Consider the following 26,002-nt stretch of genomic DNA (forward strand, 5'->3'; position numbering starts at 1 on the left):
TGTTCTCAAACGTCTCAAGAATATATAAACAGTGTTGCAAAATGCACAATATTTAAGTACATTTAAACCTTTAAAACTTTACCTGCAACACTCTTAAAAATAAACATTTTCCATTGGTTTTTTTTAGTGCAAAAAAAGTATTTCATATATTTATGTATTTTATATCATAATAATATATGTCTCATAAAACAATATAAACTATTAACAAAGCAACTTGACCACTGCGGCTTAGGAACATCCTCAACCCGTCCCCTCTTCCTCCACTGTATCCTCTCTTTATCGTTCTGTATTCCACGCAATATCGAACTCAATTTGATGCTGTCATTAGCTTGCAGAACATTTTGTAAACTTACGTATAGAGTTTTCACTTCATTTTCATTTGTGTAGATATGCCTGGGCAGGGTTGGCAGGGTTTCTCCTTGTTTTTCTCTTCTTTTTGTATAGGTATAAAAATAGTTTATGAATATACTTGTAGTAGTAATAGTTTGACTTAGAGTAAGCAGGCGAACGTGAAATAGACTTTAGATAGACTTGGCGCAGAACCCTAATGCTGCTGCTGCTGCTGGTGCCAGTGCTGATAAACGCTATGTTCAGTGTTGGGCAAGCAGTGTGGTCGATCGTAGCGGGATGCTAGTCATATTCCTGTTTAATGATCAGCGCTGCCTTCTCGGGTGTTTGTTCCGACTTGACAGCAGTGGATGAAGCTCCCCCGCCGCCGCCTCCAGCTCCTCCTCCAGGATTGGACGTTGTGGCCGTTAATTTATTGCCCTTGATCAGGCTGGCTGCCGTGGAGCTGAGCGGTATTGTCACATATTGGTTGCCATCTAGCGGGGAACACATAATCGTGAGATCTATTGGATACTTAATCCTAGAGGACTACTCACCCTCTTCAGCGTGTAGCTGCAAGTGTCCTGTTTGTATCAGTTGCCTCAGCACTTTTGGCGGTATGTTGGCAAAGGACGCGGCCGGATAGACATATTTGCTATCCGCTGACGATGCTCCGGCAGTTGCTGCCGCGGACGTCGACGGACCGCTCTCAGTCTGATAGTTTAGTGGGGGCATTGGCTTGGAGCCGGCCACCGATGTTGCCGGTGCTGCAGTTGCCGTTGCGGTTGCCGTTGCCGTTGCAGCTGCCTCTGTTTTGCTGGCATCCTGACTGGCTGGCTGCACCTCGGTGACTTCAGCGGGCATTTCCACATCCGACGAATCGTCCGACTCATTGCCCGACGATGTTGGCGATCTATCATCCTAGAATAAAGACAGAACAAGATACAGACACTCGATTAGTGGGGCCAAACAGTCTGGTGATGCTGATCTTAAGCCAGAGCTAAGTTGAGGATGATTGGGGGACTGCTGCCTGGCTGCCTGATCTGGTCTTGCTCTGCTCTGCTGCATTCTGGCCTGCTCTGGGGTCTGTGTTGCCTGTTCTATATGCCAGCCCAGTGCCTGACAAACAAAAAAAAGAGAAGAAAAAAAAATCCAATATGTTTGAACCAAATATGGCGCGAAATTGCGTATAAGTGCTGGCCAGGCTGTTCGCCGGCACGCATCTCAATGAGTTGGCGTTGCCTTAAATGTGCACACGCGTTAAAGAATTTAGAATATTGATTTCTGACTCTCGATGGCGACGTGCACAGCGCGGGGTGGGCAGCGAGCGGACACATCATCCGTGGCATCCATCGCCTTGTCTGGTATCGTTCGCGTCATTTTAATTTTGATTAGTGCCAGAGCCAGAGACAGACAGGCACAGGGACAGGGACAGGGGCACTGGCAGTACTGGCAGTACTGGCACAAAAAAATAAATCAAAATAATTGCAAACTGTAACAATGCGATCGCCATTTTGTGCGAGGGAGATCGCAATGGCATTGCGCATACGCCGCGTGCCCCGTCCACAGACTTCCAATGAAATTGTAGCAGCCACAGAGACAGCAAAAGGCAAAATCGCATTGTTGCCGCTGACCAAAATGGGCGTCGTCGTCGTCGTCGTCGTCGTCTCCGTCATCGTTGTCGTTGTTGTTGTCTGTCGCTGTGTCGTTGGTGTCTGCTGGCAGCGAGTTGCTTGGCCAGTGGATCAGACAACCGCCTTTTGAGTGACAGCACCAAGACATTTTAATTAGCAAAAGCAGCGACGACAAACTGTCTCCAAGTTGCCATGATATACTTGGCAAAGAGTAGCCAGCAAAAGCAACAGCAACAGCAACAGCAGCACCGGCAGCAGCAACTTGCAACTGTTGTTACGCTTGCCGGCTTTTCAGTGGCATCAAGTGGCAGGCAGTGGCAGCCAGCTTTTGGTGCTGCTGCTGCTGCTGTTGAAAGTGGAGCTGCTCGTGTGGCAGAGGTTACAGAGTGACAGACAGACAGACAGACAGTGCCAGTCCGCCGCTTGGCAACAATCAAAGTCAAAACGGAAGGAATCAATAATAAATACAAAATCCCCACTCAATGAGCTCATAAATCAGTAGTTGTAAACATCAATTGTTATTTGTTGCTATTTATCTTATCTGCTGCCCACTGCCCGGATTTAATTGCAGACCACACAGCCAGCACACACACGATTTCACTTTGTTAAACACATCATTAAAATGCGCCACACAAAGCGCATCAAGAAATAAATATAATTTAAGAAAACATTAAAAACAAACAAATTGCTAATAAATAAAAAAAAAGATTAAATAACTGGCAAAAAGTAAATTTGCGCCCCCGGGTGGACTCGAACCACCAACCTTTCGGTTAACAGCCGAACGCGCTAACCAATTGCGCCACGGAGGCTCTCGAAAAACGCAGCGACAATGCGCTACATTAAGGTTTTGAGCTATGGGAAGCGCCACGCTTGATTTATATAGGGGTTGGGGTGTGTTTACATGGTTATAATTTTTCATTTTTATTACTAACTGATTAGTGCGTAAATAATAGCTGGGTTGTCTCTGAATTTCAAGATTATTTGCTGTGAAATGTTAAATGAAAACTCAGATAGTTTTAAGACATACTTTAAGTTCCTTTTAAGGTACTGTCTCTGCCGCTGCAACTATTTCTGGCAAGAGGTTGGGCACAGCACGAGGGCGGAACTGTTGTGGCTGGCACACCCACAGCAATTACCGTTTGTGCATTAACTGCAAATGCAATTTGAATTTGCTGCACTAAACAAAATCAAAGCACTGCCTGCGCAGTGTATCAAAACAGAGAGGCAGCAGCAACAGCAGGACGAGGACAAGTTGAGGAACAGTTTCATCGATAGCTCCTGCCGGCCCCTCCCCAGCACTGGCTGATGCTTGCTGGTGCTGCCTGCCAAATTGATAGTCGTGTGTCGTGCGCAAATGCCGAGCGTGTCTCATTAAATGACAATTAGAGCTGAGAGATCTGAGAGAGCTGAGCCCTGGTTGTGAGCCTGGACTCAGAGTTGGCAATTGGTTGGTTGGAATGCCACTGGTCGGGCCAATGGCATGCAATTTATATCGAAATAATGCCGGGCATTGTCTGGTTCGATCTGGCCTCGCTGGCTGGCTCTCTGCCTGGCTTCGAGAGCCTGCGACAAATGCAATTATATAGAAATTTGTCTTGCTGTGATATGTGCGGCATGTTGTTGTTGCTGCTGCTGCTGCTGCTGCTGCTGCTGCTGCTGCTGTGTGGCCATCAGCAGCTCCAAAAATAGGCAATTTGGGAAAGGCTAATAATAAATGTTTGCTGGCAATAGTCGAGCCGTCCGTCTGTCTGTCCGTCAGTCAGTCGTCAAAGCATTGAATGAATGAATTTTCAAATTGGCCAACTGACATTCACAACCAAGGTGGCATTTTATTTGCCCCAAAAGTGAATGCGAGTCAATTCGGTGGCTGCCACAGCATCAACTCCATGCAACTGCAACGTGCAGCGTGCTGCTGGTGGTGGTGGTGGTGGTGGTGGTGGTGTCGTGTGACCTACACCACCACCGCAGCACAGCGCAGCGCAGCGGAGTGCGACTGACTGAATGATTGACGGATGGCACATTTGCCAATTGATTAGTTGTTTTTACCAAAATGGTTGTTGCCACAACAAAAGGCGACAACTGTGTGGCAGTCAGCAGCACCCGCTGCAAGCCGAAGGAAGGAACAACAGGCAACTGCCAAGAGGCAACAGAAAAACAGCTAAAACAGTGTTAACCCATTCTCAGTTTAGCTCGTTTGAGATCGTTCAGCATTTGGCCAATAAACATTTGCATTTTGCATGTTGCATGTTGCCTGCTGTTGCCTGCTGCTACCCGTTGATGCCGTGTACATCTACCGCCGCTGATAACTTAAGGCCGAAAACAAAGGAATAGCCAAATGTGCTCGCCTCTCGCCTCTCAGCTCTCAGCTCTCTGTGCCAGCCGAGATGTGCTGAAGTCAGCAGCGGGCTGCCTGCTCTCGGCTCCATTGATGCTGGCGCTTTCAATGAAAACATAAAAATAAAAATGCAAATTAAGCCTGGCAAACGAAAGCACTTAAATCTAACGCACAATTGCCCAAGGGAACGACGGCACGGGGCCGGCCATGACAGTGGTTTGAATACAGCAAGAAGTTCTCGAAGAAGAAAGAGTGAATTTCGGTTGAATATTTACGAAATTATCGTCTAACTTTGTGTGTTATTTGCAGCGGTTTAGGTGGTAGAACAAGCTGTAGTGTAGTCCCTATCTCAGCCCACTGTTGCTTCATTTTGTAGGAGGAATCACACAATCACAGGACAACGGACAACGGACAGCGGACACGCGGACAGCTCTGTGCAAATTCTCAACAGGAAACGTTAAGGCGAATGGGCATGTGGGCAAGCAATATGGGGCGGCTTGTGAAAACAAAAGCCAGAAAGCCGAAAGCCAGTTGACACGAAACAGCAGCAGCAACAACCAAACAACCAAACGAACAACCAGCAGCAGCAGCAGCAGCAGCAGCAGCAGCAGCAGCAGCAGCAGAAGAAGACACACAACCTCCTACTCCACTGCGTAGACATTTGTTGGAGCTTGAAGCTGGTGGCTGCTGCTGGAGTTTGGCCATTTGGCCATCCACAATTGTCGTCGTTGTTGTCGCATCCGGGCCGGGCCCCGGGTCTGTTGCCATCCCACAATATGGAGTCTTCAAGCGTTTATATCCGCCAAGCTTTCTGGCCGGCTTTCTGTTTTTGGTCAAATCACAGTTTTGTTTCTGTTTGCCGCTGTCTGCCCCCCCGCCGCCGACGCCGCCGCCGCCGCCATATCTGGGATGTGTGTAAGCCGCTGCTGCTGCTGCTGCGGTTACACGGATTCACGCGCAAAGAAAGCGGCCAGCAGGAAGTGCTGTTAAGAGAGTCAGTCGTGAGTTCAGAGAGCGGGAAAGCGACAGTTCAAATTCATTAGTTCAGGGATGGGTGGGTTCAGTTATGAGACGGAATTAGCATCTATTTAAATGTCAGTTGCGCATTAAGATGCCACGATTGCCCTAGGCCAAGCAGCGGCGAAAAAAGCAACGAGCTTATTGTTTGCCAGTTGGCAATTATTTGACCGAAAAATTGCACTCGCCCAAAGCAACACGACGTTGCAGTGGCAGGAACTAAGTTGCAGACATAAAATGGCATTCATTTCTTGCAGTGGAGCAAAACGAAACGATTGTCCTCGGGCCTAATTATGCGTGCGACGACAGGCGAACAAGCAAGCGCCCTGGAGAACAGGACAACGGAGCCGCAGATGAAACGCCACCGATTAGCCGGTGCAGGCTCCTCCTCCACCTCTTCCCTGTAGCTCCCAGTTCCTGCAATTTATGATGGGCACTAACAACCGCAAAACAAGCCAAACAAACAAATGAATTGATGCCGGGCAGGGCGGGGCGGGGGGCAAACACACAGATGGCAACAAACGAACAAACAGTTGAATGGAAATTGCAATTATACGAATACGAGTACTCCAGGAGCAGGAGCTGCAGCAGTTCTCTGTGGGTTGCCCCCATGTGGGTGCGCGGACAAAGCTGGTTCGATGTTTAGCTGGATTTAGCCAAAACCACAGACGGGGCACCCTAACTGCCCATGCAATCTGGAGCCGGTGACAGCGATTAAACAGCAGCCAGAACCCAACTCAGCCATTGAATGTCTCCAGCTCCAGCTATGGATAGCTCAGGCTCAGATGAAGCGGCTGCTGGAAAGGTTATTCGGAACTATGGGATGTTCGGATATTTAGCTAAGTTTTGGACCAACTTTAAGCTTTGTTTGCGATTGATTTTTGGTCTATACGCCCAAAAGATAAGGAATTCAGTACTTTGAGAGCTCAACTAAGCATTGTCACAGCATTAACCCACTAAATTATACATTTTCCAGCCAATTAAAAACAATTTTTCACATATCGAATCGCATTCAGTCACAAAACTAATTGAAAAATCAGTTTCAGCACCCAGCAGCCAGTTTCAGACTGCCTTGCCGTGCTCATTGATCATTAGTCAAACGCCAAGTCTATCGTAGAATTGTTTTGGATTTCATTAAACTGTGTCATTTGACACAAAAAAACAAAAAGCCCAAAAGATCTGTTGGGTCTCGCGTGCCCACGCCCACAAACGTTGAAGAAATAACATACAAAATATTCCAGCGCTGATTTCATATTTCTTTTTTTAAGTGTGCTAAAGAAAACTGGTTACAGCCAGCCAAAGCAAAGCAAAAGGTTGGCTAAACCATATAGTATATCCAGATATATAGTTGTAGATATATAACTGAATAAATTTCAATAAATACATGCGAGAGATACGTCATTTTGTAGCAGGTTGGTGTCAATTGAACTCTCCATACTACAGAGTGGAGTGTAGCGCAGATACACACATAAATTGCCGCTCATTTGCTTGCTCATTTGTCCCCCACGCAGGCCAGCCAATGCATATAGAGCTCGGCCCCAAAATGGAATTGCTGAGCAAGTCACAGGCGAGCGAGCGCAGCCTGTGTCTATAAAATCTAATACGCAGAAGCGACGGCCACAAGTCCCGCCCACAGGTCGCCTGCTATGTGCACATAAAATATAACTGCCTAATGAAACCCCAGAGAGAAGGAGAGAGAGAGAGAGAGAGAGCGAACGCGAGAGAGAGCTGCACTTAAGAGAGCCGAACCCCAAAGAGCGTTGGCAACCGATCTGCTTGCTCGCTCTCACACACGGTCGCAAGGGGCGTTCGTGCTCTTAAGAAAAGTGTCGCCACAAAACGAGTTTCTCCTCAGGTTTCTACGGCAGCTCAAGAGACACATGCGCCGCAGCTACGTATTCAGTCTTTGAGTAACTGCGTCTGCGTGACCTGCACGACGATCCGAGGATCGCACGACCAATGGATCGGATCGCTGCTGGATGGCATCGATCGTGGTTCGGCTCTTCGGGCAGAAGAACGATCGGAGGATGTGAAAAGTGTGACCCAAACAAGAACAGACACAAGAGCTGGAAAGTGTGTGAAGAAAATTAATTACAGAACATTGAAAAGATGGTGACTTGAATGCTTAAACTAAGAGCTGAACGAATGCTGCCGATCGAGGCTGTGCTGTGACAGTAGTTGATGGATCTCTGACTCAACTGGAGGCAATTTCATTTAACTTATGGGTAAGTCCTATGTTTGTCTTAAATAAGTTACAAAATTGTGTAAAAACTAAGCGAAAAATGTTGGAACGGACTTAAGGAGATGTTTTAGAAAGTGATTAGCGCTCAGCAAAGTTAGAATATAGATTTGTGACCCCAGTGTGATAAGCCAAGGCTGTGGCAGTTGGCCCCCAACAGCTGTGATCCAGCGGCTAGATAAGCCACACACAGAACTCCAAACAATAGCCCAGCATGCCGACAACTCAATCAAAGGCCCACAATCACAAGTTGTCCGAGACTCAGACTGAAACGGAGACTGGAGACCCAGACGGAGCGCAGTCAGAGGCCTCAAGGCTCGCCCGTTCCGAGTCTGGTCTCAGTCTCGAGTTCGAGTTCGAGTCCGAGTCCGTTTGGTGGGACCGCCAAGACGGCGTCCACATTTCATAAATCAGCATGAACGGAGCCAAAAGGTGGAACAGAGTGCAGCGTGCAGCAGCGGCAAACCGCCTGCTGCGAATCCCGACTATTTATTGTATTTTAACAACATTATAAACGAGCATTTAAGTGGCGAGTGTTGGGATTGCTGTTTGCCCGTTTTGATTTGTTGTTAGAATGCAAAAGCCACAAGACAATAACCGAATATCCCCATAGTCCCCATAGTCCCCATACCGACAAAGCCGTTTCATAATCATCTGGAGAGGGAAGTACGTGGGTAGGGGAGAGACTTTCCTAGCAGACTGCCTGGCAGGCTCTGGCTCTGACAACATATGGCCATGGGGCCATAACGCTGTGTCGTTTGGGCCGGGTCAAATGTCAGGCACATTATTTTTGTATTTACGTATAATAAATATAAAATGCATGATGCATTTTTGATAGATTTTCATGCCAATAAACAAGCTAAACGAACCGCTAGAATGGTGTTTAAGCCAACACCAGCCAACCAACCCAACAGCCTCGAGGCTGGAGACCGACGACTCCCAGCAACAACGATTGCGACGACGATTCCTACAACTGTTTTTGTTACCCCATTGTGTGGGTACATAAATTTCAAAAAGCAAAGCGAACGAACAACAAACAACAACAAAAAAAGACCAGGAAGCTGCGTTTGATCGGGGTCCTGGGTCCTGGGTCCCGGGTCCCGGGCTCTCATATAATTTTGTGTCTATGCAAATGTACGCGCTGCATTCAGTTTTGCATTAGCTGCTCCAACCACTGACGCTGGCTGGGCTCGTTTTGGGCCCCGACTTTGGTCTGATGTTGAAAAATCGATGACGATCGGACGGCCGATCGAGTCTGTCAGTTTTTCGGGGACAGCGGCAGCCCAGGACGTCGCATGCGATGGCGGACCAACCACGTTGACGTCTCCTGGCTCTGGCTGTGGCTCTGGCTCTCTTCCGAACAATGCCTTGTTGACACTGATGGAAAATCTGCGTGTCACAAATATCAAAAATGCAATCGTTAGAAAGCAGGACACAAGCCTCAACAATGTATGATGGATCTCCACTTCAACCCACTGCCCGCCTGGAGGCTCTCTCTCTCTCTCGCTCTGTGTCTGAGTCTGTGTGAGAGAGTTATAGATCTGCTGACTGATATGCTAATGCCTGATTGGATGGGAAATGTTAGGAGTTGATGCCTGATATCAAGTGATTGTCTCTGGGGAAAGTCAGTTTGTTAGAGATCGCAGGGAATAATCAAAGATTAACGTCCCGGAATGGGGTTTAAATATTGGGAAACTCATTTTGCAGCAGGGAAATGTTAGCATCTTTAACTTAAAAGATTGCTTTAAATAACGATCAGCATTCGGCCTAACATGCGGTTCCATTAGAGAAACAAATAAAAATGGAATCGTGATCGAATGATCTCTCCCTGCCTCTCTCTCTCTCTCTCTCTTGTTATCCCACCAAAGAACACACAACACCTTTTCCCTAATTGAATGCCAATTTATTGCATTTATAGAAACAGAAACAATATCAAATGCAGGTCTTTAAGCAAATATGCCAACAGCAATATAGGCACACAAAAAAATCAAGCAAAAGATATTGCAGAACACTGGCAGGGGGCAGTGTTCAGCGGGAGTACAGAAAAAAGCCAACTAAATTACTTAACAAGCCCAGCGTCTGAGCTTGGCTCGAGGCTGGACAACGAAGAGAACGAGGACGAGGACGTGGATGAGGACGTGGACTACGACGTTGTCGATGATTTACTTGTGCGTAATAATGCGACGCCCGCAATGCTGGCCCAGACCCTGGACAGTGGCCTGTGGGGCTACTCCTGCAGTAGCTGCTGCTCCTCCTGACGATGGCAATGGCAATGGCAATGGCAACGCCGAGAGGCAGGCTGGGCAGTAAATGCATGTGAGAAGAAGTATAACTGGGAATGCGCCTCAATTTAAAATGCGAATTACATTATCTGATCAAATGCATTCTTCAGTGCGCTCCAGGAGGAGCTCGGTCCACTCGAAAGAGCAGAGCAGAGGGATCCCTGTGTGTGTGTGTGTGTGTGCCCGTGTGGATGCTGCACAAATAAATAAATTTTAAAATACAAACAAGTAGCGCGCGCAAAAAGCGCCGAGTGGAAAATTCGTGACAGCAATTGTTGATGAGCAGCGTGTGAACAGCAGCAGCAGCGGCAGCAGCAGCGGCAGCCTTGTCCACACCAGAACACACACCCCCCCACACAACCAATCGATCGTCCATCCAGAACTCAAGATCTCTCCCTCTCTCTCTGTCTCTCTCTCGCGAAGAAAAAATATAAAAACAATGCTGTGTGCGCGGCAAACGCGTAATATTGAGCGACTAATAGCTGGGGCTTGACTTGAAAGCGAACACGACGCCGCATCGCATCGGATCGGAACGGTTTGGATAGAATATGTTTTTCGGATCGGAGATCGCTCCATTGCCACTTGGGGCCGTGGCATGCTCGTACACCTCCGCAGTCTAATTAACTCCTACGAGCAGAGCAGAGCAGAGCAGAGCAGAGCGGGCCGCAGTTTTTAATTAAGGCGGGACACACACAAACACAGACAAGAATCAAATGTGTATTAAAGCCCAATAGCCGCAATAACAGCAAAACAATCAGCGATTCCCTACATCGTGGGCAGCAGCAGCAGCAGCAGCAGCAGCAGCAGAAACCAACGCCAAGGCGGTCAAATCAAACAAGAATTACACAATTAGCGAGTAGAACGAAGCCAAGACAATTCTATAGAACATATAGAACAACTTGCAACATAAGTAATCAATCTATTAATAATTAAAACTATCTAACACAAACTTAGCAGCAATTTGGAAGGAATCTGTGACAACTCTTAGCCAAGGGAAAGTTGTCGGCACTTTGAATGTGCATTTAACTTACATAAATATTTATGTATATGTACTGAAGTGCACTTTCTTCTCAACAAAACAGTTCCCTTACGAGTGTAAAAACAGCTTTGACAGCTGTCTGATATTTTACAGAATTATGCATGAACCTTTTAGGCTACAAAACTTGCAGCCAGTTTGACTCGAACACCTAGGAAAATTGTGCTTCGATTGCTTAAAAGTAATTTAAAACGTGAATTCCTGCACTTTATGTAGCTCTGAAAGTGTCTTCAATTAACAGACAGCAAAGGGGAAATGGTTATTTCTTATTTAATTTACTCCAAAAGGACAAAAATAGATGGGCATGGGGACGTTTGGTCTGCCTGGATACTTGGGATGCAAAATGTGACTTATTTTCCATGCTGCCTGCCAGATTCGTTATCGAATTTTGAAGTAGGGCCAAGGAGAGGCAATGAAATGCCAAAGTGCGCAAACTGTGCCAACTGCTCCTGGCCATGTCTGTGGCTATGCCTTTGATTCTGGTTCTGGCTCTTGCCACCTTCCTCCTTCTGGCGAGGCTGCTGTGCAGATGGACTGATGGACTGACGGACTGACTGACTGTCTGACTGCAGAGACATCAATCTAGAGACGGTAGGCAGGCAGGCAGTTGGGACAGACGATTGGCAACTCGTTGAGAGTTGACAATAATGACGCTGTGGACGTCTCCCGTCTGCGGCTGCTGCTGCTGCTGCTGCTGCTGCGTCTTCGAATCGATGACGATGATAGAAAGTAAAAGAACCAACGGGCAACAGCGAAGACGATCTCTGGCCTGCTTCTGCATTTTAACTGCAATTTTAATGAGACGTGGGAAAAATACTCGATATATATGTATGTACGATGTGTGTCTGTCTCTGGCCACAAATGCGGCTGCTGGCTGCTCGTTTTGTAATTTGTAAAACTCGCACGTTGCCAGCATTAAGGACATGCAGATTTTCCCTGCAGCATCCCTCCTCCCTCTATTGATCAACATTTATGGCTATATTTTTAGTGGCTGCCGTTCGCAGTCTGCGCGAGCCACGAGCAGCAACAAATTAGCACTGACAGCAGACCTCGACAGTGGGGAGGGGGGCACAGACAAAGGACCACCGGTCCGGCATCGACTCAGTTCGGCCTGCCCATTGTCCATTTGGTGGCACCATGCGGCATGACCATGATCGTCGGCTCTAGCCAATTGGACGCCTAGCGTGAGCTTTCTAGGTGGCATCCACAGAGCGAGTAGCCGCACAGCCGGACAGCCGGACAGCCGCTGGCTTGTTAAATGTTTTGCCGCCAAAGAGAACGGAACAAAACGGATCGCATCGGATCGGAACAGAAGCAACTGTCGCTGGACGAAGACTCCTTCAGCTGCAGATCCAAACTCCCAATTCGTGAGCGTCATTTGAATGGTGTGATAATTTGTGCGCCTCCTTGTGGCAGCTCTGGCAGTGAATTAATTGCGTGCCACATTATAAATTTTTCGGCTGCCCATTCGCAGTCCCTGTCGCTGCTTATTAACGCTTTTCTATAGCCACAAAATAAACACAGTGGGCAGGGGGGGTGGTGTGTGAGGGGGGCATTCTCACACGGCAGCGACAGTAGCAGAAAATTCCAAAAAGTTTCTGCGGCATGTTGCAAAGTTGTTGGGTGTTGTTGTCACTGAACGTGTGGGCACGTCAAGGCGTTGTCGCGTAAGTGGCAGGCAGGCAGGCAGGCGGTGGCACCACTAGTAGCTGATTTCTCTCTGATGTTTCGCTGCAACTTACGCAAATATTGCGCATACGCCAGGAACTTGTGGATAGAGGATATGCTGGGGTTCAGCATGTCGCCAGATTATTGCTTCCCCTCCATTTGACTTTGAATTGCAATTTGATTTCCCTTATTTAGACATGGCAGGGCACCATTTTTTTAGTTCAATTATTAAACCACTAAATATGCACACACACACATCCGACAAACAGAAACGATAATGCTATGTGTCTCTTTCTAAATGCACAAAATTTGCATATGAAATGCCGCAACTGGGGGGAGGGAGAAATCAAATTGAAGCAAAACCCAGCAAAACAAACGCCGCCGCGCAGTCGCAACAACAACAACAAGAACAACAACAAGAACAGCTATAACTACGACTGGAGCTGCGACTGGGACATGTAGCTAATGCATAGACAATGTTTTTTCCTTACAATTTTTGTTGCTTGCAAACAAATTTGCGTACTCCGAGCGCTACGAAATTAAGTAAATTACAATATTGCAGCAGCAGTTGGGGGACGGCTGTGTGTGTGTGTGTGTGTGCTATATTTGCGTGAAATTATTATGGCAATCGATTTGGGGACCACCCAACACACAGGGAAAACGATGAGCGATGCAGTTGGGTGGGGGGGAATAGTCATAAAAATGATCGATAAAATGATTATTGATTACTCATACGACGAGTCCGCGTGCAACGGACCACTGGGCGATGAGCACCGATAACGATGGCGATGACGATGACGCGATCGCAACGCTAGAGATACGACAGCAATTATTTTCGTCATAAGTCAGCCAATGTGGCGACGCAACACTTGGGAGAGAGACGAGAGACGAGAGACGGTCCGCGACGATGTTGCACTCGGGCTTGGCACGGCCCGACCACCGACGCTTTCAGCTTTTAGCTGCTGTTCGCTGTGTGCTGGTTTGTATACACACAAACAAACACACACACACACACACACACATGTAGTATGTAGTATGTGTAATTGCTGCGTTTTGCTATACACCAAGCTTCCAAATAAGGGACGGCACATGTGAACTGAGGAAGCTATAACTATCGCTGCGGGCAACGCAAATCGCTGGCGTTTCCACTTTCGCATAGATTTCCATGGAAATCAACGCATGCCGCCAGTCTGAAGTTCAGCGCATTGATGCAACTGCCACAAAATTGGTGCAGTTGTGCCAGGTGGTGACAAGTCGAGCCCGGCCAGGCCAGGCCGGGCCCCAAAAGCGATCAACGCCGATCAATGGCGACCAGGAGTCGGTCGTCGCCACCGTCGTTGTCGTTGTTGTTCTTGTTGTTGTTGCTCGCTCACTGTCGTGCAACATATGGCAGCGATGACAACGCATGTTAACAGCTTTTTAAAGTCATTGCACAACAACAGCAGCAACAACAACAACAACAACAACAATAATAACTGTCTTGCGGCTGTGTGCCACAATTCCCAGGCCGATAAGCACTGGGATCAAGCACGTTGCACGAGCATAATCCAGATCCGATCATGGCCAGCCCCCGAACTACGACAAAAGAACGAGCCAAATTTGGCTGAAATCCGATATGAAATATATCCTCGAAAAAGTGAAGACAGGAAATCTCACGCGTGCCACAGACAGACAGTGGCAGTGGCAGTGGCAGGCAGCGCTCAGTGGAGCGGATGGACTCGAAGTATATTATCCAAAAATGCCGTCTGGCGTGCCTTTGAATTAAGGTATCGATTTAGTGGAGCAGAGCCACAGAGCCAAGAGTCAGAGCAAGAGCCAGAGGCAAGTGTCTGCAGCCAACTCCTGCGCTTGCTCATCTCTCGAGTCAGTCTTTCGCTGTTCGTCAGAGTCATTTTCATTCATTGTTGGCTCGCGCTCATTGTTGGTGTGAAATTTAGCACAGCGCTACAGCGGCAGCAACATCGGTGGCAGGCCACAGCCACATCCACAGCCACAGCTGCAGAAGCAACAAGTGACTGCCTGCGGTTGCAATGAATCCGCATAACAGACATACAACCAGCCAACAGGACAGGCGGACAGACGGACAGACGGACAGACTCGCAGACCTCTTAAAATGCGGCAAAATATTTTGCGTTGTTGCTGCCACTTCTGCCGCTGCCGGGGCCGCTGCTGTTGTTGTTGTTGTTGTTGTGGCACAAAAATACTTTTTAAACGCGCTGAAGCGTCAAAGTAAGCAAAGCCCAGGCAAAGCACTTTCTGCTCTTCAACGGATACGCACAGGATCAAGTGTTATAAATGTTAATTCGCAAATAATTGCAGCAGCAGCAGCAGCCACGAAAAACTGCGTCGCCGTTTGCCTCCAAGTGTGGCAGTGGCGGAGACTCTGGCTGATGCCTCGTTGGATTGCTTAATCGGCGCCAATCAGACGACGCCACTAAGGTTGGGTCTTGGTCTGGGTCTGGGTCTGGGTCTACGTCTGGCAAGAAGTTTGTCAATTTCCAAGCAGCAGCAGTAAAGTATAATTGAAAATTTATGGCACTTTCATTAGAGCCAAGACGGAGCCACGAAACTTTCGTTTGGCAAAATGAGAGAACATTTCGGAACAAATACGGATGCGTAGCCGTATGCTTATAAGCACTCTACAATACATATTATACTGTGTGTGGATTTCAACATTTGACTTCGATTGTGGGCAGGAAATGAGCTGAACATCGATTGTTGTTCACTTTTGTTAGCCGCACGGCACACGGCTCTGTGGGCAGACTGCTGGCTGGTTGCCCCTCGTGTGGGATGTCCGCGTGTGCTTCATTATATAATGGAATCGACTCGGGGGAGATGGGCACACACCAGCGCCCATGCCCGAAGCCCAAGCTCAAGCTCAAGCTCAAAGTTTAGCTTAGAATTTATTACTTGAAATGTTTATTCTCCCACCAAGTACAGTTTGGCCCTAAGTTTCTGGTTAACTTTTAACAAAATGTAGCTGCTGCAAACAAGCTGCAAAGAACGACTCGGCAGTGGGTAAAGTTTCATTCAATATTTGTTCGAAAACTTGACAGAATTTGCTGCAGAGAAGAGAGCGAAAAGTTGCCTAATTTTATTTGGAATAGCTTTTTCTGCCCCTCCTAATTTCAATACCAATTTTTTGGGGGGAACGGAAGCACCCAAGTCACACAGTAAATCCCATCTATGAGGCAACCACTCCAGCAGACAGAAATGAAGAAAAATACTAAAGATTCTCAGCCATAAAATGGCCAGTGGAGCGGAGCTGCCGCTGCCTATATAAGTGGGGGTTTGGTAGAGCTACAGAAAAAAAAAACCTATGAGCTATGAGCTTAAATGTTTGCCTCTGCCACGCTTCACTGAATGGGCGTTGCTGCACTGGGCGTGGCTCTGTGACGGCGCTAGAGGAGCTCCGTTGGGCGGAGAAGGTCGTTGAGATTTCATCGTGGATAGCAAAGAATTTTGATTAACTTGGAAAATCATTGGAGTAAGTCCAAGTCCCAGGGAGGGAGGGAGGTCTGCACACAATGTACGCATTATTTGTTTGCATTGCAGCCAATAATTGCTTAACTAAATGTGAGTCCCGAGTCCCGAAAGGCTGAAAGCGCCTCGTTAAGGTCCGCTCAAGCAGCAGGCAGCGTCCAGCGTGCAGGCTTTTAAATAATCACAATGAAAGCAACAGGGCCAACAACAGTAGAGACAGGCCAGCAAAACGAAACGAAAAACCAACCAAACAAAAAACAATACAAAGAAATACGAGAGAGAGAGAGAAGAACAAAACGAATTGAACAAAAACAAAAACAAACAAACAAAAAAGTAAAAGAAACGCTCACAAATTGTCATTTCTTAACCTTTTCAGATTGCGAAGGCGGCGGCGACCAGCCCCACCAAACAGGAGGAGTTGCAGCAGCAGCAGGAGGAGATGTGGTGGTGGTGGGCCAGCAGCCAGCAGTCGCCAGAAGTTGCCGACGACGACGACGACGACGACAACGCGCTTGCTCCCCAGCGCACAGCACAATGTGTGCGCGAGGCTTTAAGAAATGCCGAATTCCAGAAGCCGCAGTACAATCAGTTGAATTAAAAAACGAGCGCACAGACAGAAGACGACATGGATGTGGATGTGGCTGTGGCTGTGGATGTGGCAGAGGCTGTACGTCTGGACCTGGACGATATCATCGCGTGGTGAGCGCGCGCGCAGGCGCAGGCGCAGCTGCTGCTGCCGTTGGGGACTAGGAAATTAAGAGGACATTGTGGCGGCATGCGGTTAGAACTTGCAGCGGCGGCTTAAACACAAAATCCGCCAAGACACACACACACAGGGAGAGAGAGAGGGAGAAGTTAACCCAAAGCCAAGATTCTTTGCGTGGCTGCGTTGTTGGTGGCTTTTGGACAGCTGGACGATGCCTGACAGAGGTCGCCCTCGTACGTAATCGACGAGCATTGCGAATGCTTTTGTCCTCCTCCTGCTGCTCCTTGCATCTTGTGCTGCGCACGTGGCCAACTTGGTGACGCAGCAGCAGCAGCAGGAGCAAGCAGCAGCAAATCATTGAAATGTCGTTAGAGGCTCGAGCGGCACGCAGGCATCGATAGTCAGCGGAACCGCAAAATGCTTTTAATTTCTCAAACTGATATGCACTCGTGCTCCCTCTGGAGGCGGAGGACTACAGGAATCGCTTCGGGAGCTGCTACGCTGGCAAAATGAATCAGCGGGGGCACAAGTTGCTGTGTGCAGAGTCAAGTAAGGGGACTGAAGGTGGCAGCAGTACCTAAAAAGTACAAGACAATGTGCAGGGAGAGTAAAAGAAAGAGAAAACTTTACAGCAGACTCCCAACTAGACTACAACATAAATATGAGGAAATTAAAATAGAAATTATTTGTGGGAGTTTGGAACTTTTCTTTTAAGTTTTCGATTAATAAAAGAGTACATTTGGTGGAGTAAAAGCGCTGCAAATGTACTTGGAATGAGTGCCGTGAGGAAGGGTAAACAAATTCTAGTGAACTTTACAGACAATCCATATTTAAATACAAATTAAAGCTCACATAAGTTTTAAACTCTTTCATTGTATACTTTTCAATTGTACTCCAATCTTTATGTATTAAATGTCGAAATTAAAAGCCAACAAACTTGCGAGATTTTCTGGTTGTTTTGGGGGATCATCGACGAAGAAGTAGAAGCAGTGGGCGAGCTGGAGATGATGCGCAGGTGAGCGACCATAGAAGGCAATCGGCGCAGAGTCGAGTATATGGCCAAGACACCCGCGCAGACTGATAGACACGAGCAGATATGTACACAGAACATACATACATGTGTATCCATATGCCCGCAATGTGTGGCAAATGCCAAGAGAAGTAGGAGGGGGGACAACAGCCCACTGCATGATGGCAATTAACCTTGGCTGGACAAAGAGTTGGCGGCAAGCAGAACGACCTACAGCAGCAGCAGCAGCAGCAACAGTCGGCGTACTAGCCCTGACTTTTATCAGTCAAGTCAGCTGCTGCTGGAAGCCAGCAGGCAGTAACACAGCAACAAAATGATGACCTGAACCGGCGTTGGTGTCACACCCACCACATCTTTGGCTTGTTGGCTCTTTGGCTTTCATTCATCGTCTCAAACTGAATGAAAATCCACGAGGCAGACAGAGGGAGAGAGGGAGACAGATCGGAGCTTACAGTGGCACACGTCATCGCGCAAGCCTACGCGGGACCCAGAGCCAGAGCCAGAGCCCCAGCCAGAGCCCGGGCCATAGCTTTGGCATTGAAAAGTAAGAAACGCGATTTGCATGCCAAGCCAAGACAGAAAGGGGTGGAGAGGGGAGAGCTTCGCCGCTGAGGCCTGTTGGTGCATGACGAGCCGAGCCGAGACGAGACGAGACCGAGCCAGACGACGCACAGAGAGAGAGAGCGAGAGAGAGTCAATGGGTGCTCTGATCGATTTATGAACTCGTCGCCCGCTGTCCGCTGTCTGTCATGACGTCACAACGTGGAATCGAAGCCCCCGCAGCAGTGCTTTTGCTTTGACTGTGGCTGGGGGTCTATTGTGGAAGCGGAAGCTCTTTACAACCCAACCGAATGATGAAAGGAAAAACAGAAAAATGTATGTTCAAAAACACACTGAAATTCATTAACAGAGAGCAGCGAAAAGCGAAGAGCGAAGAGGGGGCTACCCACTCACTCCGATTCGGTGATTATTACGCGTGGAGTGTGGATTGTGGAGTGTGGATGGTGGATTGTGGACTGCGTAGATTCTGTGTAGGCTCTAACTACACACTTTTTGAAGTGTTGTCCGGCAGGAGGGCAGGTTCTTGGGGTCTTATCTAGCGCACTTAACCTTGCTCTTGAAACTGGAAGCTGGGAAAATGCTCTCAGCTGAGGGGGCAGCACTCGGGCACTTTTACATTATTTGTGTTTTGTTTTTTATATCATGTTTTTTTGTTGCTTGTTTATTTTAATGTATAATATTGCGCTAAGTAAAATATATATTTGCATATACTCATTATGTACGTACGTATTGTGGATAAACTATTTTGTGGTTTGTTTTTTAAACATATTTTTGTTTCGCTTACAACATAAATTGTTTTAGGGTTATTTCGATCGGATTGCACGAGCATTTAGCATATAAATAATAAATTTAACTATTATTAAAGAAGTTCTGTTCTGTTTTCTGTTTGACAGAAATGCGATCTGTAATTAAATTAAGTTGTCGTCTTTTTTTTGTCTTTTTTGTATTTAATCAAATTAAATTTAAATAATAAATTAAATGTAAATTTGCTTTTGAGTTGTGGAAATTAGCTTTGAGCTGCGTTTTTAATTTTGTTTCTAAATAAAAATATACAATAAATATTAGTGGAAATCGGAGAGGTAAATAGAGCGAGAGAGAGAGCGCGGAAAGGACAGCTCAAAGCGTGAGTGGGGTGGATGCATGTGAAGGAATTTTGAGCATAATTTTTTAGTGTTTTTTTTTAGTTTAAAACTCGAAATGAAAGCCAATTCAAATAAACATAACTTGAGCATTATAAATAGTTCTAACAATAAGCTAAACTTCTCGGGCATAAGCTTAAAAGTTCAAAGAGCACGCTCATCGCACACCCCAAGGATAATGGCCGCCGACGCATTCGAATATCTACTCCTGCTCCTACTCTTGTTTAACCTCTTTAGACTCTTTCTAATAACATTACATACATTAATGTAACTATGTATATTTTATGTACCTCTCTGTCCCACCTTCTTGGCTACCTCTTTTAGTTACATTTTACATTATTGCACTTATGTTTTACATGTACGAAAGAAAAAGGGGACTAACTTTAAGCAGTCTCGGCTATGTGTCTCTAGTGGTTCTAGTGGTAGAAATGGCACTGGGTTAGAAGCTGCAGCTGATTCTCATCTGTATGTATGCGTGACAATTGATCTATTGCTATGGGATAATACATATGTATTTATGTACTCGCGTTTCTACTTCGCGTCTGCCCTGCTATCGTCAGGGGAGAGCTGTAGCTTGGCTATGGCACAGTCGCCTTTAAGTAAGAGTCTTGACTAGTATACGAAATAAAATAAAAAAAACATGTAAAATTAATACACACACACACACACACACACAAACACTGTGACAAAAACAAGAACAAAACGAGCGGCGAGATCGTATTGGCCATGAAGTACGATCGAAATTCGATCAAGCCATTTGCTGCACTTTGGATCTGCTAAAAACATTAAACATTAAACTGATGTCTAACTAATTTTGGGTACTTTGGCCTATGGCAGATGTGAGTCCTGCTGCACATTGGCCCCAGTCCCTGTATCTGTATATTGCCTAGAGAATCTGATGGATCGGAAAGCCTAACTAACGCTGCGCATGCGTGTGCGACATATGGGAGTGCGTTGAATGCGGCGGCGGCACGTGGGCCACATGCGCATGGTGCGCATGGCCGCCGTAGGCCTGGGCATGGGACAGGGGCGAGGCCTGGCCACCGCTGTACCCGGACTGCATCAGACTCTGCTCGAGGCTGTAGTGGGAGGGTGGCGCCGGCGGATGGGCGAGATGAGCGTGCCCATGGTGACCATAAATCAATTGTCTTACTTTGGAGTCCTCATCGGCGATGTTGTAGCTGAGCTCCGTCTCCTCGAAGCCCGTGGCCGACATGCGCTGGTCCCCGCCGCCCACACTGGGCGGATCCGGCGAGTTGAGGCAGGTCTGTATGAGCTGTTTGCCCGCCTCCGAGGTGATCATCGGCTGCAGCTTGCGCGTGGCAAATGTGTAGACGTGACCCGTCTCGCTGGCAACCAGCAGCATTACCTGTGTCCCAGTCAGCGTCGACAGCTCGTAGGCCTGCAACGAGCGGAAAGGAGGGAACGGGGAAACGTGTGTTAAGTACTCGTATTCGATGATATCGGTCTTTAAGTATCGCCTGCTATCGGGTGCATGGGATTGGGTATTGAGATTGGGGCTGAGGCTGAGGCTGAGGGTAACTGTCGAAGCGTGTGTTGCCACAGCGGCACATAAATTTCCCAAGCAAACTATGCGATTATGTGGCAGCGATAAGAACGAGTAGCAGAGAACGAAGCGTGCAACAATTAGAGATGGGAGCGTGAGGAGTCGATCAAGCAAGGATTCAACAGGGAACGAGTGCGATGATGAATGCAACATCAAAGGGGAATCTGTGAAACATTTAGAGTCTTACACAACTTAACCCATTTCTTTGTGCTGCTCTTCTCCCACGCAAAAGCCACACCAAGAGTCACGCAACCATCCCGATGGATAGATACATAGTTCCATAGTCAATAGACCCGCCTCGGTCTGGGTCGTCTCTGGAGTCGATGCCGAGTACATTAGACGGTAGCCTAAGCTGGGCTATCAACAGCTCGTAATTACTATAAAGGCGATAAAGTTGCTGTCTGGCTGACTGTATGCCTTGCCGTGCAGAGCTTCAAGAGGCAGCGAGCGGAGTGGCAGACACCGCAGCGCATAAATAACTGGCGCGGGCAAAGAGGCAGCCAACGCGAATGCTTCGGGCAAACATTTATTAATATTAATGAAATTGTTGTACACATTGTTGCTGCCTCGGATCTGGGGATCTGGTGATCTGTGATTCGGGATCGGTTTCTGTTGCTGCTCCGCTCCTCCGCTCCTCTGCTCTTCTGTTGCTGTTGCTGTTGCTGCTACACCGATTGGCTGCCAATTTTATGTGTAACATGTGTAAATGCAAACAATTGACACGGTCCGAAAGGAGCACTGAATCTGAATTCGTTTCTCGTTCTGAGTAGGTGTCGATTGTACCCAAGGATGGGTACCCTAGGTGCAGGGTCCAGGGCCAGGGCCATGGTCCAACACCAACAATTCATGTCAATTTGAATTTCGAACAAAGACAAAAGGACACGACACGAGGCAGCAGCAGCAGCAGCAGCAGCAGCAGCAGAAGGTTGGATTGGAGGATTGGGGTAAGAAATCTGTTGACAGGACAAGGCAGCCCCAGAGACCAGCAGGCAGGAGGCAGCAGGGAGACACAGAGGGAGAGGGAGCGGCAAGAGTCATTTGTTAGAAGGCGATTGTTGGTTATTTCGCTGTTGGCTGTTTGCTGTTGCATGTGGCCAAAAGGCAAAGCCGACCCGGCCAGCCATCGAGGAGCCTCTCTCTGGTTCGGCTTATCTGTGAACAATCTGCCGCTGGTGGTGCTCTGCCACTGCTCCTGTGTATCAATACGCTTCCGTGCTGGTAGCGGCAGCAGCAGCAGCAGCAGCACCCCGAAAACAATTCCCAAGCCAAGTCAAGAGCAGGCCAAGCTCAAGCCTGAAGCCTGAGGCCTGCCTCGTGATTTCAATTTAACACCTTTTGGCGGCATTTTGCGCCTTGTGCCCTTTTGGCCACGTTTAATGGTTAAGGTGGAGACGTAAAGCGTGTGGAGCATACACACATATGTGTGGATCCGTGGATCAGTGTGTGTGTGTGTGGACATTTTGCATTATGCAGAAGCGCTTTCGCTGCCTTTGCCGTGGCTCAATCGCTCTCCCATCGATCGGCCCACGCAATTAGTTTGACCAACAAATGAGATCACTTCTGATCGGACATTAGCTCACTTTTCACTTTTGTGGCCATTTTTGGTACTTGGCCGTGCCGCTCCGCTCCGCTCCGCACCACCCACGCCACACCACGAGCGGCTCTGGCTCTGAAAATGCCCAAAATTGGCCAGTGGAAAGCATGCCAACAGGTTGCCATCTCCATCTCCGTCTCGCGTTTCTCTCTCTCTCTCTCTCCCTGCTGGCGGCAAGTTCATTGGCCGCAATTTGTTGCTAGGGATCCTGGATGGATGTGGCTGTGGCCGTAGCGCCAAGCCAAAATCCCATTGTCTGCCTGTCAACTGTCCGACATTGCCCTGGACATCGATGAGGGACCACATCAAAGTCACCAAAACGAAATATTATATATATTTTTTCAGCATGTGGCAAGGGTTTGTGGTCTCGGGCGTGCGCCTGTCATAAGTCCAGGCCCCCAGGAAGGTAGCCCAAAGAACGACATGAGTGAGCGACCCCCGATCAGATCTGATGTCCCAGGGGTCAAATATTTTGGTGTAGAGCGAAGAGGGAATGTCATTTGGGGCTACGTTGTCTGTCGGTTTACAAAGGGTATTCCAATATTCGTTGCCTTTCAATGGCTTTGCCTTTCATTTTTGGTGCTGCTGCTGCAGCGTTGTTTTTCCCCCTGCGACTTGGGTCAAATATTTCATAAGATTTTGTGTCTTTTGGCTAAGATCGTGCTGGGATCGTGATTTAGCGGCGCAATGTTGATGGTTTTTGTGTCTGATTTTGATCGGGTGTTCGGTTTGGATCGGATCGGATCGAAGCCAGGCTCGGTTTGAGGCCAAAGAAGTCTATTTCAAAAATGTGAAAAATTTCATATGCAACCGCCAAATGGATAGAAAGCAGCACAGAAGTAGGAGTAGGAGTAGGAGTAGGAGCAGCACCATTATATAAGTTTGCGTGTGAAAATTGGTCATTTGAAAATGCCAAAAGCCCGGCAGTCCGGCAGTCCGCTGCCCGCGCATGACAATGGGGTATGGCGGGGGGGTATAGAATCCACAAGCACGCATCAACTGCTGGGGAGAGGAGCAGCAACTGCAGCAAACAGATGAAGGTGGACCTGTGGACTCTGGCAAGCAGACTTGTGGGTAGCCTCCTTTGAATGCAATTGCGGCGGCAAATTAACATTTTATGAAGCCGAAAACAAAGGGAAATTCGGAATCGTGGGCTACCGCGCTTACACAACGCCGCCAAAGCGGCAACCTGGAGAGTGGTGTGGGATCCGGGACAGACCCGAACAGAGGAGGATCGCTGGCTACTGTTCTGGAGCTGATCTGGCACAGTGGTGGAAGTAACATTTGGACATGCAGCTTTTACTTTTCAGCACGAGGATCATTCTACTCGAGCCACTGTGCACAATGGCAGCATAACGATAGCAGGGAGAGAGAGAGAGAGGGAAAGAGAAAAGGGAAGATGGAGAGGGAGTCCTCACTGCACTGGACAATGCGGACAGAGGAATCGAAGAAGCATTTATTAATTGCACATGCGCTCGAAACGTGGCCCAATGTCAACCATCCCCAACCCAACCCAACCCAGTCAGCGGCCACAGTGGAAAGAAGAGGAACGGTGGGATCTGGACTGCGACTCGAGCTTGGACCTCCCCCACTCACCTTCTTCATGATGCCCGTCTTGCGCTTGGAGAAGGTCGTGTAGCGACGCAGCTTGTTGTCAATGTATTCCATTTTGATTTTGACACGTCCCTTTGTCTTCTTGCCGTTGGCGGGCGGTGATTTCTTATTGGGCAGCGGATTGTATCCGTCCACATTGTCGTCGACGCCGCCGCCGCCGCCGGCGCTGGCCACACTACCGCCAGCGCCACAATTGTCCAGGCCCTGAAGCGTCAACCCACCGCCAGCAGCCGAGCGATGATGATCCTCGTAGCAGTCGCTGCCGGAGCGCTTCAGTGCGCGATGCTGCTGTTGCTGTTGTTGTTGCTGCTGCTGTTGCTGCTGCTGCTGCTGCTGTTGTTGCTGCTGTTGTTGCTGCTGCTGCTGTGCGGCATGCTGGGGACTGTGATGGGTCTGGCTGTTGCCCAGCGTCTGGCATTGCGAGGGTGCTGCTCCGCCTGTGGGATTTGGCCGCTGCATGGGCACACCTCCGCCACCGCCCATGCTCTGTAGGAGCCCGCCGCTGGGCGGACGTGCGCCGAGGGCTGCCACCGCCGGATTGCCGTACATATCGGCCTGGTCGGCGAGGCTGAGGCCTATACTACTCATCGAGTAGTTTAGGTTGTAGCGCGAGTCACCTCGCGTCGGGTCCATTCTCAGGTAAAAGTTCTCCACGGTGGAGCCGTAGAAATCCAAGGCACCGCGCGCGTCTATTATTGCTACCTTGCTGTGAAATCCGGCCGCGGCGGCACACTTTTTCCCGTTGCTCCGCTGCGCTGCGCTGCTTTATGCTGCTCACGGGCTCGGATCGGATCGGATCGGATCGCGGGGCTGCCTGCCTGCTGCCGTATTTAATTCCAAAAATAAAACACAAAACACACACCGCACGCCGCACACAGAACGCGATTCGATGGCGTTTTAGCCCTGGCGCTGGCGCTGGCCCTATTGCGGGTTTCCCTGACGCGTCGCTGCTCGGCTGAGCTTTCCTGTGCTGCCGGCCGTCGCTCAATTGCTTTAAATATTTAGCTAACAATTAACAATTGCAATTTTGAGTTTAAAACGCGAATTTTTGGGCTGCAACACACACGCACGCACGTACACACACACACACGGACACCAGCGCTGAAAAGTTGACAGCTGACAGTCCTACAGTGTTGCAATGTGGCTGGAACCAGGGATGCACTGGCTCGCGGCTGCCTAGTGTTGCATAATCTGTGCGCTGTGGCGCTAAAATTTGAATTTGTTATTCGAAATTGTGTGTGCTGCGAGTTGGAGTTCTGTTTTGGGTAGATTTTGTTTTCTATGTTGCTGGAGTTTGTGGTTTTATTGCTGCTTCAAATTGGGTGTTCCGCTTTGATTGATTTGATTTTTGAATTTAATGCCGCTTCAGTTTGGTTTTATTTCGAGTTTTATTAATTGTTTATTTATTTTCAATTGTTCAAATCGCTTAGCAAATTCCTTGTTTTGTTTTTGGTTTTATTTGTTGTTGTTTTATTGCTTGTTGCTTTACAGTTAGGGTAAATATTTTTCTGTTCATTTGGGAATTGTCTCGCCTGCATGTAGAGTTTGTCTTCTTTGCTGCTGCTGCTTTTGCTTTGTGGCACTTGTTTGGAGTGTTTGACTTTATTTGTGGCAACTTTATTGTGGTTAATGCCTAATACGAATACGATCCGCCAGCGGTGCGTGTGCGATTTGGATTTTGGATATCTCGGAATCGGATTCGGATTCGGATTCGGATTCGTATTCGGTTTTTGGTCGGGAGCAGGGCTGTATGACTTGCGATCGATCGTT

General features: G+C 48.1%; 1 protein-coding gene, 1 long non-coding RNA gene and 1 other non-coding gene across 3 annotated transcripts; 1 reads left to right on the forward strand and 2 right to left on the reverse strand.

Annotated features, from left to right (window-relative positions):
- Positions 1 to 430: 430 nt before the first annotated feature.
- Positions 431 to 25,556, reverse strand: LOC117592193 (serum response factor homolog). The gene is made up of 4 exons (XM_034285802.1): positions 24,215 to 25,556; positions 20,611 to 20,859; positions 885 to 1,248; positions 431 to 824 (listed from the first exon to the last, which is right to left on the reverse strand). Exons 1-4 carry the CDS (start codon positions 24,863 to 24,865, stop codon positions 631 to 633), a joined length of 1,458 nt encoding a protein of 485 aa, XP_034141693.1. The 5' UTR covers positions 24,866 to 25,556; the 3' UTR covers positions 431 to 630.
- On the forward strand, positions 2,043 to 17,659 carry LOC117592196. Its single transcript, XR_004574507.1, has 3 exons — positions 2,043 to 2,055; positions 7,182 to 7,538; positions 16,398 to 17,659. It is a non-coding gene; the product is annotated as an uncharacterized LOC117592196 (long non-coding RNA).
- On the reverse strand, positions 2,697 to 2,770 carry Trnan-guu. The gene has a single exon. It is a non-coding gene; the product is annotated as a tRNA-Asn (tRNA).
- Positions 25,557 to 26,002: the final 446 nt, after the last annotated feature.

Source organism: Drosophila guanche, unplaced genomic scaffold (assembly GCF_900245975.1).
Source record: "Drosophila guanche unplaced genomic scaffold, DGUA_6, whole genome shotgun sequence".
Lineage (NCBI taxonomy): Eukaryota > Metazoa > Arthropoda > Insecta > Diptera > Drosophilidae > Drosophila > Drosophila guanche.

What these genes read in the sequence shown, in the direction of transcription:
- LOC117592193 (XM_034285802.1), bottom strand. Translation starts at nt 24,865, where the DNA reads ATGGACCCGACGCGAGGTGACTCGCGCTACAACCTAAACTACTCGATG. An exon ending in AGACGGGCATCATGAAGAAG is followed by an intron (nt 20,860 to 24,214) that starts GTGAGTGGGGGA and finishes CGCTCGTTGCAG; the next exon opens with GCCTACGAGCTGTCGACGCT. An exon ending in GCAGCTACACGCTGAAGAGG is followed by an intron (nt 825 to 884) that starts GTGAGTAGTCCT and finishes GTTCCCCGCTAG; the next exon opens with ATGGCAACCAATATGTGACA.